General features: G+C 39.1%; 1 protein-coding gene across 2 annotated transcripts in view; it reads left to right on the top strand.

Annotated features, from left to right (window-relative positions):
• The first annotated feature begins 710 nt into the window (after positions 1–710).
• Positions 711–14,943, top strand: part of ANKRD1 (ankyrin repeat domain 1) — a 49,932-nt gene continuing 35,699 nt past the window's right edge. For both annotated transcript variants that reach the window (XM_073596399.1, XM_073596398.1), the window contains exons 1-8: positions 711–984; positions 2,384–2,560; positions 3,797–3,934; positions 4,018–4,125; positions 6,344–6,442; positions 7,025–7,123; positions 10,016–10,114; positions 11,984–12,082. In XM_073596399.1, the coding sequence (XP_073452500.1) occupies positions 961–984; positions 2,384–2,560; positions 3,797–3,934; positions 4,018–4,125; positions 6,344–6,442; positions 7,025–7,123; positions 10,016–10,114; positions 11,984–12,082 (843 nt within the window). In that variant the 5' untranslated portion in view covers positions 711–960. The remainder of the gene's footprint in view (positions 985–2,383; positions 2,561–3,796; positions 3,935–4,017; positions 4,126–6,343; positions 6,443–7,024; positions 7,124–10,015; positions 10,115–11,983; positions 12,083–14,943) is intronic.

Below are 14,943 nucleotides of genomic sequence, written 5' to 3'. Positions count from 1 at the left end.
GGGTACAGTGTAACATGACCGCGCAATTGTCATTCAAAGTGCGACAGCGCTGAAAACTGAAAAATGGCTTGGGCAGGAAGGGGGTGAAAGTGCCCTGTATTGAGGTGGTTAAATAAGTTTGGCCATTCCTCCGTGTAGCAATTTTTTCTATCAACAGAAGACCCTTCTCTATTATTGTCCTAAAATATGCCTGTGTATAATTAGATTCACAACTTGTTTACTAGCCTTTAAATAAAAAACGGCATCTTTGTTGTATTTATACACAAATGGGTCGGTCACAGTGACATCATTGTCATTTTTAGTTTAGGAGACACAGGGCTTACTGTTACATTCTCAGGAAAATTCAGAACAACAAATATAGAATGCTACTGGAATTCCACCTATCTCCCCCACAGCCTTGTGTCAACCATGACATGAAATGAAACAGAAATCCCTGCCCCAAATCGGCAGTGACAGCTCATTTATTGCATGGGGACTTTAATTCAAGTCTCTTTCAAGCATCTTTTAGTCATCAGGCTGTCAGTTGACAAAACTAGTGCAAGACCAACAGACAGCTGTTATTACTGGTACAGATAGAATGACTTGCATTGCTGAGCTCTTTAGTCACTCCCAATGAAATGGTCATCTCGCATTTCATATGGACTGGGGTATGCAATGTGGTTAGTGTACGGGATTTTTTTTTTTTTTTCATCATAAGGCCCATTGCTACTCCTGCCCTCCCTTCCTGGAGTCTCACATGACACAAGATCTGGCTAGTTAGCATGTCTGGAATGAGAAAGCACCTATCTCTGTGTCTGAGCTAGGTCCATAGATGCTGGTTCCCAGGTTGGAACATTACCTCATTCAACCTTGCCAGAGACACAGTATATAAAGCACAACAGGGCAAGGCTTGGAGTAGAACTAACTTAACATAATTAAGGTTAACATCGGGAAAGGACATTGCAGGAGACCACAGGCAAAATGCTTCTGAAAGTAGAAGACCTGGTAGGTTTATTGTTCTATTTTCTATTAAAACTTAAAATCATTGCATCTGAGTACTTATGCTATGAACTAAACATTTCACTGCACTGATTTAAATTTTTTTTCCTGTTTAAAATTAAGGCTAATACTAGCTTAACACCCTTTTTATGTACTTTTTGAGGTTTTCTTCTTAACAAGAAAGGTATTTAAATACTTGTAAGTTCAGAATGAAGATCAAGAGGACAGTACACACACACACACACACACATTATATATATATATAAAAAACACACACACATACGTTATTTAGTGTTTGAAGTGTGATGATGTGACGATATACTACCTAATATCTCAACATGAAAGCAAACCCAAACCAAGGATGTTCCTTAGCCCATAATCCATCTCTGAGAGGACCATGAAACATATATTGTATGGAATTTATGAGCTGCTATTTACCACTCACACATTATCTACACTATAAAAATCACAGTAGCCTTTGCTTAAGTTACTAAAAAACTATGATTGCCAATGACTATTACTTGGATATTGGTCAACGTTTCTACTGCTGCTAGTGGATGTCCAAGATCCCTAGCTTCTTGGAAGGACGGGGCCTGTATTAAATAAGATTTTTTTTATATATCTTTTTCCCATTGAAGGTGGTTAGTTGTTTTAAATAACTGTACTGAACATGTTTATTACTTTCCTGCTCTACTACTAGAATTACATTGTAAAAGGGATTGTATTCAAATCAACAAGGTATCTTCAAATATCCTTGATGTAGAAGAGGAATAGCTATTTGTATAAAATGCAAAAATTTGTAAAAGAGAAAAACCTCTCTCAACGGACATGAGCTATTTCTCAGTCCTTCGCCCAAACAGATTATTGCGGTTTCCTTACTAGATTATATTTCTCCGTAATTTGCTTAGAGTTTGAAATACATTTTGTCTAACTGATCACAGCCAAGATTAGAGAAACTGGTTGAATGTAGTTAATTTACCTTTCTTCCCCAAATTAATTTAGGTGTAAATGGATCATTTGTATATGTCATCTGGGAAAAATTTTACATCTGTTCTTTAATGTATATTGCATTTTCAGCTGGCCAACAGATCGATCATAATAAAAAGTTTTTCTTTTTTTAACTTTTTATTTTTTTAATGGTAAACTACCATATACATGGGATAAGGTTTTATATGTTAATTCATATGAATCAACAGGTGACTGTAAAGAAGACCAAATTCATTTTGGTGTAAATAGATAATCATTTGTGTATGTCATCTGGGGAAAATTTTACATCTGTTCTTTAATGTATATTGAGTTTTCAGTTGGCCAACAAATCAAACAACATATAAAGGTTTTTTTTTTAATGGTAAACTACCATATAAGTGGGGTGAGGATTTTTATGTTTATTCATATGAATCAACAGGTGACTGGAAGGAGGACAGAAAAAGACACTGGAGATTTTGTAACAGGAAATTTTAGGCATGGAGAATATGAAACAGCCATAACACTAGAGAAACAAGACGATTTAAAGACAACTTCAAAATCACTGCTTGAACGTGAGGAGGAAAAACAAGCAGAGCAGAAAAAGCTCAAAGCTGAGGTATTGATAATCATATTACCTGTATAGTGTGTAATCTGTACAGTACAGGGATGTATTGTCACAGTTTTGCATTTATTTGTGTGTGCAAAGAATAGACTACTCGCTTTTCAAAAGGTTGTGGTAACTGGCCATTTGTTCAATATGATTAAATAAGCACAGTTTTACCAGCCATACTAGCTTAATGAATCTGGTTAATTGCTAAAATGTGATCAATGGCACCGCACTACCCTAACCAATCTTTTTAGAAACACTCATATCCAATTTGTCTAGTCATAATCATTTGTTAACCAAGCAGTCTAGATAAAAGCATTTATAACCAATCTGTCTGGCAATAAGAACTCATAAATGGCGCCCTATGGGTTTAGCCATAAAAACCACAGAACAAGCCCAGTACATATGCCTACATAAGCATAATAAAGGAATCTATTGACTGACAGGTAAATCCACAGTGAGAGACCTGCAACACAAAAATCACAGTACACTAGGATATAAGCTCTGGTCACAATTGGCAAATGTACAACCCCAATGGCACCAGTGCAAAGGTCTTTTGTTGAGTTTGCATGCTACAATGTCACCTTGAATATCTACAGTAACAAAATATTGCATCCTGTAGCAAAAAAAAGGACAGGGCATGCTGCACTAATAAGTGAATCATCGGAGGATATCCCCACTAATCCTTTAAGATGCAGTTGTTGACATTTTATCAAACCATAATGAGTATGAACTTTAGCTACATAAGCGGTCTCTCGATGAAACAAAACCAAGACCGAAGATGTAAAGACTTCTTACCACATATATATGTTATAGATTACTGTTAACAAAGATAGAGATTTTAAAAGCAAAGCAAACAAGCAGATGGGGTCTATTAATTTTAAAAACAAAAGATGTTGTAAGCTCTAACGAGCTATTGTATTGTAATTACTGTCTCCCCTAATGTTGTAAAGCACTGCACAAACTGTGGGCGCTATATAAATCCTGTATAATAGTAATAATAATGTAGCTACTTAGAATTTCAAATATCAGTAGTTTAAACAGAATAACTCAATTTGATGAACAAATTTGTTGTTGTGGCAGACTTCTCTTTGCACTATTGAATAAATATGCTGGATGTTAAAATATAGTATATCTAAATCTAAAACATTTTGTTTATTAATTTTGGCTAAAGAATGGTTAAAATCCCAGTCAGGTTTTCTTTTTGGCTAGTTGATGATAATGCAAAACTTGTTTTGTATTTAGCTCCTCAAAAAGAAGATAGATGAAAGACCAAAGCTAGACAACTTGGAAGACCTGCAAACTATAATAAAACTACGAAAACGAAAAAGATGCAAAAAAGTGAAAGTACCTGTGGTCAAGGAACCAGAACCAGAGCCAGTGGTAAGTTTTAAATAAACTGATAAATTAATGAATTATGTGGGAAAAATGTAACACTCACAAAAAGCACAATATATGGTTTTTAGATTGAACACGTGGACGAAGCAACATTTTTAAAAGCTGCACTAGAAAACAAGATGCCCATCATTGAAAAATTCCTGGCAGATGGTGGAGATCCAAATGCCTGTGATGAGGTAGGATGTTTTTTTTTTATCTTTATAGGTTACCTATAGCATATGCTAAAATGAAAAATATTTAAAGCAGGAACTGGCAAAGCTGAGGAATTCATCTGGCACTTAGCTAAAATGCCCATCATGCTTGGCATTGCAGCAATAAGCTGAGCATCCATTGTGGATGTTGCAGTTCAGCAACAGCTGAAATACAGGAGGTAGCTAGATTATTATAGTAAACATCTCAGATTCTCCCACACTACAAACTTATTTCTTAAGCTCATCTACCTTAATAAATCATCACTGTTCTAATAGAAACAAGCTCCATAATTTAGGAATATGACTACAGCCTATAATATTCCAGAATGGCCATGATCATGGCAAATATAATATGGGATTACAGCTAATTAATTAAATTAATACTGATATTGACAAACTTAGATAAAACAGGTTACCTTTATTGTGAACTTCTGCATGCTCTGGTGTTCTTTCACTTTGAAGGCAACGACTCTGTATTAGTATATAGGTTGCCAATGGTGTCTTCTTCTGAAAATACTAGCTGTCTGGCTGTCATGGTTATCCCTTGATGTCAACACTGAGTCACTGACTCAGGAGTAAAATGTTGATCGGGATTTTATACCTCATTTCCTCCATACTTGTTCCGAGCCAGTAGAGTAGGGGTCTCAAGCTGGCGGCCCTCCAGCTGTTGCAAAACTGCAAGTCCCATCATGCCTCTGCCTGTGGGAGTCATGCTTGTAAATGTCAACCTTACAATGCCTCCTGGGACTTGTAGTTGCGCAACAGCTGGAGGGCCGCCAGTTGGAGACCCCTGCAGTAGAGAAATTCAGATTTTAGGAGGTCACCAGTAGTAATATACAAATTCCTTTCAGTATAAATTTTATTTAAAACTGTGATCTATAACAAAGAAGATTCAAGCTCAGAGGTGCCTGCACATGATCCCACTAACTGAACACTGACCTTATTTATCTTTGTACGCATGCCCATGATCTAATTCTGTCAGTACAACCTGATATAATGCTAAGTTAAGGGAAAAGCACCAACACACATGAAAGATCTGACCGGATTTCTGTATCTTTCTGAAAAATTACTACACATTGTGGTTAATTCTGACATACTATCAAGGGGCTCAAGTATAAGATTTATGTAGGCTACAGCTTTTTAAGTATTTAAACGTGACACAAATTGGTAAACAGAAAATGGTCCGATGAGCAATAAAATCTTCCTTTTTAAAAGCATAAGTAATGTTTCTCCTTAGAAGCATTGGGCAATGGTCAGTCAGCATTCTGCTATTACTGTATTTGAGAGATATGCTGCTTGCCAATGTCACTACAATATGGCTTTCATACGCACCTCCCAGGGAGGAGAAATGGCTTAATAAATGATATAGTAGAGATATCCCGTAATGGTTCCGTTCCCTTTTACACTTTTTAAAATATAGATTTGTAGATGTTCAAAAGTTGGTGCACAGCAGCGTCAACTTCAGTCTCTCCAACCTGCTTAATATTTCAGGGAATCTGGCAGTGCAGCCCCCGCACCCGATTCCACAGACCTGGCAACTTGCCATGACCACTGAAAGTATGTCTTTTTTGGAAGTTGTGCTGCAGCAGGAGGAGCGAGACGCTATGACAAGCAGGAGCAAATCTATTAACTTTGGTGTAGGAGGGCATAGTAAAAGAACATCAGATAAAAGGAAACGTCCTGGATAATTCTGTAAATAGACAATAATGAGTAGTTGCGTGTTTATTAACAAGGTGAAATACTAGCAGCCATCCTCCAATTATGACTAATATTCTTATTGGAAATATGCAAATGATGAAAAGGAGACAAGATGGTAATACATAAGAAATCAAATGTCAGATTTGCATAAATACGTCTCAGAAGCTCTGTTCCAGAATAACTGCAAGGGAGAAGTGATGCTAATGGTAAAGATGCCATTCTCAGTGAAAAGAGCAAGGTACAGGAGTACCTGGGCCCTCAACCACTGGTGACAAAAGAAAAAACAATCAATTAAAAGGAAGCAGTGAATTTTTTTAAATAAAAAGTGGTTTAAGGAGCATTTTTTCCTAATATTTTGTGCCAGACTTTGAAAATTACACTAACCTTCTGAAAATAGAGCTCTATATCAAACCCTGAAACATCGTCCTTAGCAGACTGTCTGTCCATCATTAAAAAGCATAGTTTACTCTACTTGCTTTATAAACCTGGTTGTCTTTCTTAACAGTACAGACGCACGGCCCTGCACAGAGCATGTTCGGAAGGACACCTTGCCATTCTTGAGAAGTTAATTGAAGCTGGAGCAGACCTAGAATTCCATGACATGGTATGTGAATTATTTCCAATACATCAGTCATTAAAAATGAAAATAGCTGCAGCAGAGAAGCTAGCTTGCTGGAGAGGTCACTGGAAAATATTACTAAATTACAAAACTATAATTTTGTTGACAAATGGCTGCCAAATTTTGCAAGGCACTTAAGCCAAAAGGGAAAATAATAGACTCATGCCGATCTACCTTTGCCCCCTCCTGCTAAGTGCAATAAAAGCTTTTTCCCTTGGTCAAAATCTTCCATGTAGTTAATAATAAAAAATGAAAGGCCTTAATCACAAATTAATTTGATTTTATCAGGCAAAATATCCCCCAAGTAGGATTTAATTTTCCTTAACTTGACTAAACTAAAACCATTTACGTGCAATTTTGAATAATAATAATTAACAATTCTTTTATAAAAATGCAGTCTATACATAGTATACCTAGATATCCTGTATGAATGAAGTATATACAGATCACTGTTCTTGATTTTATTCTTGACCATTCTGAAATCTTCCATGTGTTCTGTATCCTTACCTATCTGAATTCAGTAGCAAGACCCAATTGGTCAAAGGGATATTTTTGTTCTGTTCACAGCTTGAATCCACAGCAATTCACTGGACCTGCCGAGGTGGAAGTGTTGAAGTTCTGAAATATATACTAAACAAAGGAGCAAACATCAACGCAAGAGACAAGGTAGATTATACTTCTTGAACACCATAGCTGAAATGTACCTCAAACTCAAAATGAAGTATTAGAATCACTTTGTGTGCAACCAGCAGCGATCAACACAGGTAATTGCTGGCTGTACAGAGAGTCGCGAATAGCTGTGGCCATCAGTGACCTGTCATAGCGAATGGGGCAGATGGCTGCACCTAGCCTCTGAGAGCGACAGCAGAAATCTGATTTCTACCACTACTATTTGCATCGGTGTGTATGTAACCTAAGAAAGAAAAGAACGGCTGCACACCACAGGAACGTTCCAGGTTTGAAGAAGCTCTGAGGTCAGTGTGATATGCATGCGTCACCTCCTGGGTTCGGGCACTCTGTTTTTGTTGGCCGTCATTTGCTATTTTTGGAATAAAATCGTTGGAACGTTCCTGTGGTGCTTTTCTTCCTATGGATCATCCGTGGTGAGCCGTGGCTTGCACCCAACACATGCGGACTGTAGTGATTGCTCACCTGGAGCGGAAACTTCCTTGTTTGAATCTGTATGTAATCTAAACTTTGAGAGTCTTTAAGTTGGAGCATATATAGCAGTGGATAAATTAAGGACCGGCATGCCTGGAGGGAGCCTATTCCTGCTTAAAAAACACAGGGGCACATTAGAAGCCCAGCAGGGACTCTAATAACAACAAGACAGCTATCTTTGATTACACAGGTGTAAACTTAAAAGATAAGTCCAGGAGGTGGCATTCACCTTGCTGGACTTACAGTAACTCACAGATTGATTTACTAAGGCATGTGTACTCAGAATCTGGTGCAGTTGTGCATGATAGCCAATCAGCTTCTAACCTTAGCTTGTTCAATTAAGCTTTGGCAATAAAACCTGGAAGCGGATTGGTTTTGTTGTGGAAGTGAGCCTGGTTTTGCACTCTCCAGCTGTAGTAAATAAGCCCCATAGTATGCCTGTACATTTATCAAAATGGCTGAATTCCTGGAGTTCAGCTTTATGTAGGAATATGGCTTCCTATTAAAAAAAAAAAAAAAAGAAAAGAAAAGAAAAAAAACTATTATAAGCTCTTTTGCATTTTCCATTCTCTCTAAGTCCCCCTGTAAATTTCCACACAAAGTTGGTTGAGCCTGTCAGTGAAGTCCACCTAATGTTGCAGAAACAATGCTGCACTGCTCCTGAATTCACAACAGAGCTGCCACACTCCCGCAGACAGTTTCTGCAGTGGAATGAGAAGACGCAGGGTATGTGGCTATCAGCATGGTCATCGCTGATTCACAAGCTTGTCAATCAGTACCTGACACACCTAGCCGAGACCACTTCTTTCTGGAATGACAGTGCTGCCTCTGTTATTGAAACCCCCACATTGTGAGTTGCAGTGTCAGGGAGGATGGTTTGGCTCACTCAGGAAAAATAAAGTTTGTGACATACCAACAGGATTTGGTACTTGTTTATACTGTCATACAGGAGTCCTTAGTTGCACTTAAACTGTTTGCCGTCCACCCTATAGCAGTTTTACTGCTACAGGTTGGCACCTGTGGCCTGGATCATGTATACACACACACACATGTGATCCCGCACTTCTGGGTAGGGGGCGTGCATGCCGCCGGCAGCTCGCTTCCACTGAGATTACACACAACAGCCCATAACCGGGTTCACAGTACCTGGTGTCCTCTGGCACCCGAAGATAGTCGGGCAAAGAGACAGAACTGCGATCGGCCTATGGAAACAGGACAGGTCACCATTCTGACTGGAAAAGGGATGGAGTTTGTGTCCCTGCAAAGAAGAAATTCCATCTCTTTCCCTAGTAAAAGCACCTCCCACCGTTCACATAAACACACACACACACACAGGCACACAGTTAACCCTTTGATCGCCCTAGATGTTTAACCCCTTCCCAGCCAGTGTCATTAGCACAGCAACAGTGTATATTTTTTAGCACTGATCACTGTATTAGTGTCACTGGTCCCCAAAAAGTGTCAGAATGTCTGCCGCAATATCGCTGTCCCGCTGGAAGTTGCTAATTGCCACCATTACTAGTAAAAAAATAAATAAATATATCCAATACTTTGAAGATACTATAACTTTTGCACAAAACAATCAATATACGCTTATTGGTGATTTTTTTGACTAAAAATATGTTGCAGAATACATATTAGCCTACATTTATGAAGAAATTTGATTTTTTCTATTTTTTTTATTTATATGTTTTATAGCAGGTCTAGCAAAGTCTTTTTTTGTTCATAGCGCAAAAAATAAAAACCGCAGAAGTGATTAAATACCACCAAAAGAAAGCTCTGTTTGTGGGAAAAAAAGGACATAAATTTTATTTAGGTACAGTGTCGCACAACTGCGCAATTGTCAGTTAAAGTAAACTCAATGCTGTATCAAAAAAATGGCCTGGTCATGAAGGGGGGTAAATCTTCCAAAGGTTAAGTGGTTAATTGCATGGGGACACAGCGATAAAATCCTGACAGCAATTCAGATTCATCACCACCGCATCCAAATCATAAAAAAAAAAAAAAACACGTACCAAAACAACAGAAAAAGAACAAACTTTTGCTGTTAGTCGGTTACAGTGCATCAAATTATTTTTAAAAACCTTCTATTTTACTTTAGGTCTTATCTATGACTGTTAACAAGTAGTGTGGACAAGGCCTTATTGCGGAAAGCAAGTTTTATTTTAGAGATAACAGCCTGTACAATATGCTAATATAAATAGGAAATATGTTCTCTGACAGAGTGTTACAGTTGAAATAGCAGATCTCTCAGAATGAAAGCTTATTGGTTTACATATGAAGTTATTTATATATTCACAAACTCATCAGCTACTGATATACTCAAGCAGCTATTTTTACCCAACTGCACAGACCCATGTACAGTTTAGTGAATGATCTCCATCTCCGTTTCTCTAGCTGTTCAGTACTCCTCTCCACGTAGCAGTCAGATGTGGAAAGTATGAGTGCGCAGAACATCTCATTGCATGTGAAGCTGATTTAAATGCCAAAGACCGGGTAAGAATGACTGTTGTATACTTAAAAAAAAAAAAATCTCAGACTTGTATGTTAACCAATTAGAAGCCTACATCAGGCAAAAATTGAAAACATATCTCTCCCAAAACTCCAACTGGTCTCCTAAGTTCCAAGAGCTTTACAGAGAGGGGATGCTACACTGTGGTAAACACGGTCCTGTCCCAACTTTTCTGAGAAGTGTTCCAGCCATCAATTTCAAAGCTACATTTATTTTTTTCTTACAATGGTACATTTTCTCATTTTAAACATTTGATATGTTTTCCATTTTCCATTGTGAGTAAAATATGGGTTTATGAGATTTGCAAAACAAACTGGAGATTTAACACAGCATCACAACTTTTTTGGAATTGGGGTTGTACAGAACACCCTAAAAAAGGGTTTCACAAACTTGTCTTTGAAAGTTACCCACAGTAGTAAATTACGCTAGATATTACATGCAAGCTTTTAAGTAAGGTTGCTTTTGAAACACATACCCTTGATGGAATGTGATGGCAGGTTTGGGAAACTTTGCCCTATAATTTATATCTGACCACCAACACACTGGGACTTCACCACGTTTTTGGACCCGAAATGTGCTTCCAGCTAACACAATACACTCCGGTCTGGAAAGCACCACAATGTAGAGCCCAGTGCCTGAAGGTCACATTCTAGGCTAGCCATGCATGTTGTCAGGCCTGGGTACAGCCTCCAAAGCCAGGCCAAGGAAATGCCAATTCAGACTGGGGCTATAGTGAAACTGGCTTAAAGTGGTAGTAAAGCCTGCTTTGTTATTTTTACCTACAGGTAAGCCTATAACAAGGTAACATGAATATCTCCTAAACCATCTAGGAGATATTCACCCTGCATGTAGCCAGTGACATCACTGGCGAATGCACTCAGAAGGTCCGGCATACCTTGCCAGAACTTCAGAGCTTAGTGCCAGAACTGAGGCTCCTGCGTGCATGCGCAGGAATGATGTCTTTGTGGCTCCGGACAATCACACAGCCGGACCATGCGAACTCGGAAGAAAAACCAGGGGAACTTGCCAGCCCTCTCATCGGTGACAGCGTGCCGTGGAAGGGCTTTGTTCTAAGGGAATTATTCCATAATTATGCAATTGCCTTACAAGTGTTTTTTTTTTTTCACCAGCTGCGGTTTACAACAGCTTTAAGCATCGTTGTAGTGAGGAATCTTAGTTAAAATCACTGAAAAGAAAAATTCCAGGAAGCAGGGAAGTCTAGTGTGAAAATAATTTTTTTTTTTACCAAATCTGAAGGAAAGGCATCCAAGCTCCTAGAGCACAAAAAATGGAGGCATTCTGGGTATAGGAGGAGTAATTGTTTGCCAGTATCCCAACCACCTGTAGGCGGCAGTATAACTAGAATGTTTCTGAATTCACATGTCTGTAAATTGATGAGAAATATATATAAATTGATTGCACAAGTTCCTATTACAAAAATAGTTTATAGTCTAACATGTATTTTTTAAAAGACTCTCAGATACAGTTCAAGGCCAATATTCAGATAGGTGCATGTATGTATAAGGATTGTTATAGGAAACTTAAAAAAAGAAGAGGAGAGCAAAAAAAAAACCCACCATGCAGATAATGCCCCATGGGAACACCCCCTCTAAAGATACCCACTGAACAGCCACGTTCTCTACACTGACAGCTTGATTTCCAACACCATTTGGCAATCGATAATTCCAATAATATGAAAAATAAAATACCATGTATATTTTTTTTATTAATAACTAATTTATAACTCATTCTGTCTTTTGAGAAAATAAAAAGCCAAACATTTTAAATACGCCACAAAACCAGTTCAATGCATTTGAATTCTGTAAAAATATGAACATATTTTTTTTCCACAGGAAGGGGATACACCAATGCACGATGGAGTCAGACTAAATCGTTACAAAATGATGAGACTCTTGATTATGTATGGGGCCAATTTCTCCATCAAAAATTGCGTAAGTTCCTGAATTCGTTTTTGCAAGCAATTACATTTGACGTTAGGCTAAATACAAACTTTTAAAAGAGATTGAGGCCGGTACTTTTAGCCTTGTGCGGTGCAGGACACCACATGATTCACATCACATTCCTGTGCAAATCACATGCGATGTCTGTGCGGTGACATTTGAGCCATTCATTTTGTATAGCTCAAATCGCACTGCATCCGCACCAAAATGGTGCAGGAACTTTTTTTTTGCAGCACCTGGATCAGATTGTTCACGCCCATGCAATCCGATTCTGGTACGGTGCTTTGCAAGAGGTTTAGGGGTGTCATTAATTTAACATTTGACACCCACAGCAGTTTGCATGAATACCATGCGATTTCAATGCAGTGTAGGAAACACACAGGATTTGCTGTGTTTCCCCAATTGCATTAGTGTGAACTTAGGCTTAGATAAGACTGTAAAAACATCCAATTTGATAAAGAACTTAAAAAGAAATCTTACATTTTTTTTTTGGTGGTATTTGATCACCACTGGGTTTTTTATACTTCGCTATAAAAACTAAACATTTGAGAAAAAAAATAATTTTCTACTTTCTTATAAAACATAGAGAGAGAGGGAGAGAGAGGGAGAGAGAGGGAGAGAGAGGGAGAGAGAGGGAGAGAGGGAGAGAGGGAGAGAGGGAGAGAGAGAGAGAGAGAGAGAGAGAGAGAGAGACCCTTAAAATGCCAGGACAGTCCAAATTCCCCCTTTTTGGAAAGTAGACAGTCCAAGGTATTTAGTAAGAGCCATGGTGAGTTTTTTGAAATTGCAATTTTTTGTAAAATAAAGACAGCAAACTTTCATGAATGGGTTACATCCTACATCGTTTACAAAGATGTCCATACCCACTAAATCATGAGGACTGGAAACATAACTTATACAGACAAAGAAAGGAAACATATTTCCTGCCTCAAGGGAGCTGGACTTTTAGAATTCCTGAAAAATACTGTGGCCACATACAGAAGCTAAAATAAAGAAACTAATGAAGGTTATTTTCACAGATAGAGTTGTCTGTTTTCAAAGCGGAGTTCCAGACGTTTCTGCGTTTATTAAAAGTCAGCAGCTACAAAAAGTGTTTCTGCTAACTTTTCACCACTTAAGCCCTGGACCATTTGGCTGGCCAAAGACCAGAGCACTTTTTGCGATTCGGTACTGCGACGCTTTAACTGACAACTGCGCGGTCGTGCGACATGGCTTCCAAACAGAATCGAGGTCCTTTTTTCCCCACAAATAGAGCTTTCTTTTGGTGGTATTTGATCACCTCTGCGGTTTTTATTTTTTTCGCTATTAACAAAAAAAGAGCGACAATTTTGGAAAAAAAAAAAAAAGCAATATTTTTTACTTTTTGCTATAATAAATATCCCCAAAAAATATATAAATTTTTTTTTCTTCCCTCAGTTTAAGCCGATACGTATTCTACATATTTTTGGTAAAAAAAAAAAAAAAAAATCGCAATAAGCGTTTATTGATTGGTTTGCGCAAAAGTTATAGCGTCTACAAAATAGGGGATAGTTTTATGGCATTTTTATTAATATTTTTTTTTTTTACTAGTAATGGTGGCGATCAGCGATTTTTATCGTGACTGCAACATTATGGCGGACAGATCGGACACTTGGCGCTATTTTGATATCATTCACATTTATACAGCGATCAGTGCGATTAAAAATGCATTGATTTTTGTGTAAATGTGGCTGGCAGTGAAGGGGTTAACCAGGATGGGGCACTGCAGGGGTCAAGTGTGTCCTAGGGATGTGTTCTAACTGTTGGGGGGGCGGGCAATGTGTGACGTGACACTGATCACTGCTCCTGATTACAGGGAGAGGTGGGTGATCAGTGTCCTGTCACTAGCCAGAAAGGGGAAATGCTTGTTTACATCAGCATTTCCCCGTTCTTCCTCTCCGCGAGATGATCACGGATATTCCTGTGGACATCGAGTCCGTGGGACCCACGATCACACTCACGAAGCTCGCAGCCGGCAGCGCGCACGCGACCACATGGCGGCAAATTTACAGGGACGTACCTGTACGCCCATTTGCCTGTCCGTGCCATTCTGTCGACATATATGTACATGCGGTGGTCGGCAAGTGGTTAATAAACACACACTCACCTGTCCCACGATCCAACGATGAGGCCACCCAAAGTCTCGGGTCTCTCCCTCTCCTTGGCACCAGCATCACTAGTGTGGGCACTTGGCTGTGACAGCTTGCGGCTTCACAGCCGGGTGCGCACTGTGCGTCCTGAATGGCCAGACAATCTTCTGGGACATGAAGAATGCAGGGAGAGAGGGGGAGAGAGGGAGAGAGAGGGAGACAGAACTTCTGCTCAAGTTGCCTAGGCGGCCCGAGCGGAAACCTGTCAAAACTAGGTACCCCCCCACCCACAAAAAAAAAAAAAATTACATGCCAAATGTGACATGCCAGGGAGTCAGGAGTCCTTAAAGTGGTTTAAGACTACAATTTGATGTAGCCATTTCAGATTTAAATAGTACTTAATGGAGGTCTTTAACCGCTTGCTGACCGTATAACAGATATATGGCGGCAAGGCGGCTTGGCTGCACCAGATGACGTACCTATTACGTGATCGGACACTTCTGAGTAGGCGGCATGCCCGCTGGTGGAGGCCACACTGTGATTAAACACAGCAGATACCAATTACTGCCGGCACCCGGCAATCATCATAAATTTACACACAGGACCTGGGCCTATGTAGACAAGGCAGAGCCCTGTCCTGTAGGCGGGGAAGTATTAGATTTTCTTTCCCCCCAAAGCCGGGAATAAAATCCAATACTTCCCCTAGTAAAAGCACTTGAACACAGTACACCAAAACACTGGCAC

The sequence above is a fragment of the Aquarana catesbeiana genome, linkage group LG08, assembly GCF_042186555.1.
Source record: "Aquarana catesbeiana isolate 2022-GZ linkage group LG08, ASM4218655v1, whole genome shotgun sequence".
Taxonomy (NCBI): domain Eukaryota; kingdom Metazoa; phylum Chordata; class Amphibia; order Anura; family Ranidae; genus Aquarana; species Aquarana catesbeiana.
The sequence above is the reverse complement of the archived record's forward strand: the minus strand, read 5'-3'. Positions and strand labels throughout refer to the sequence as shown.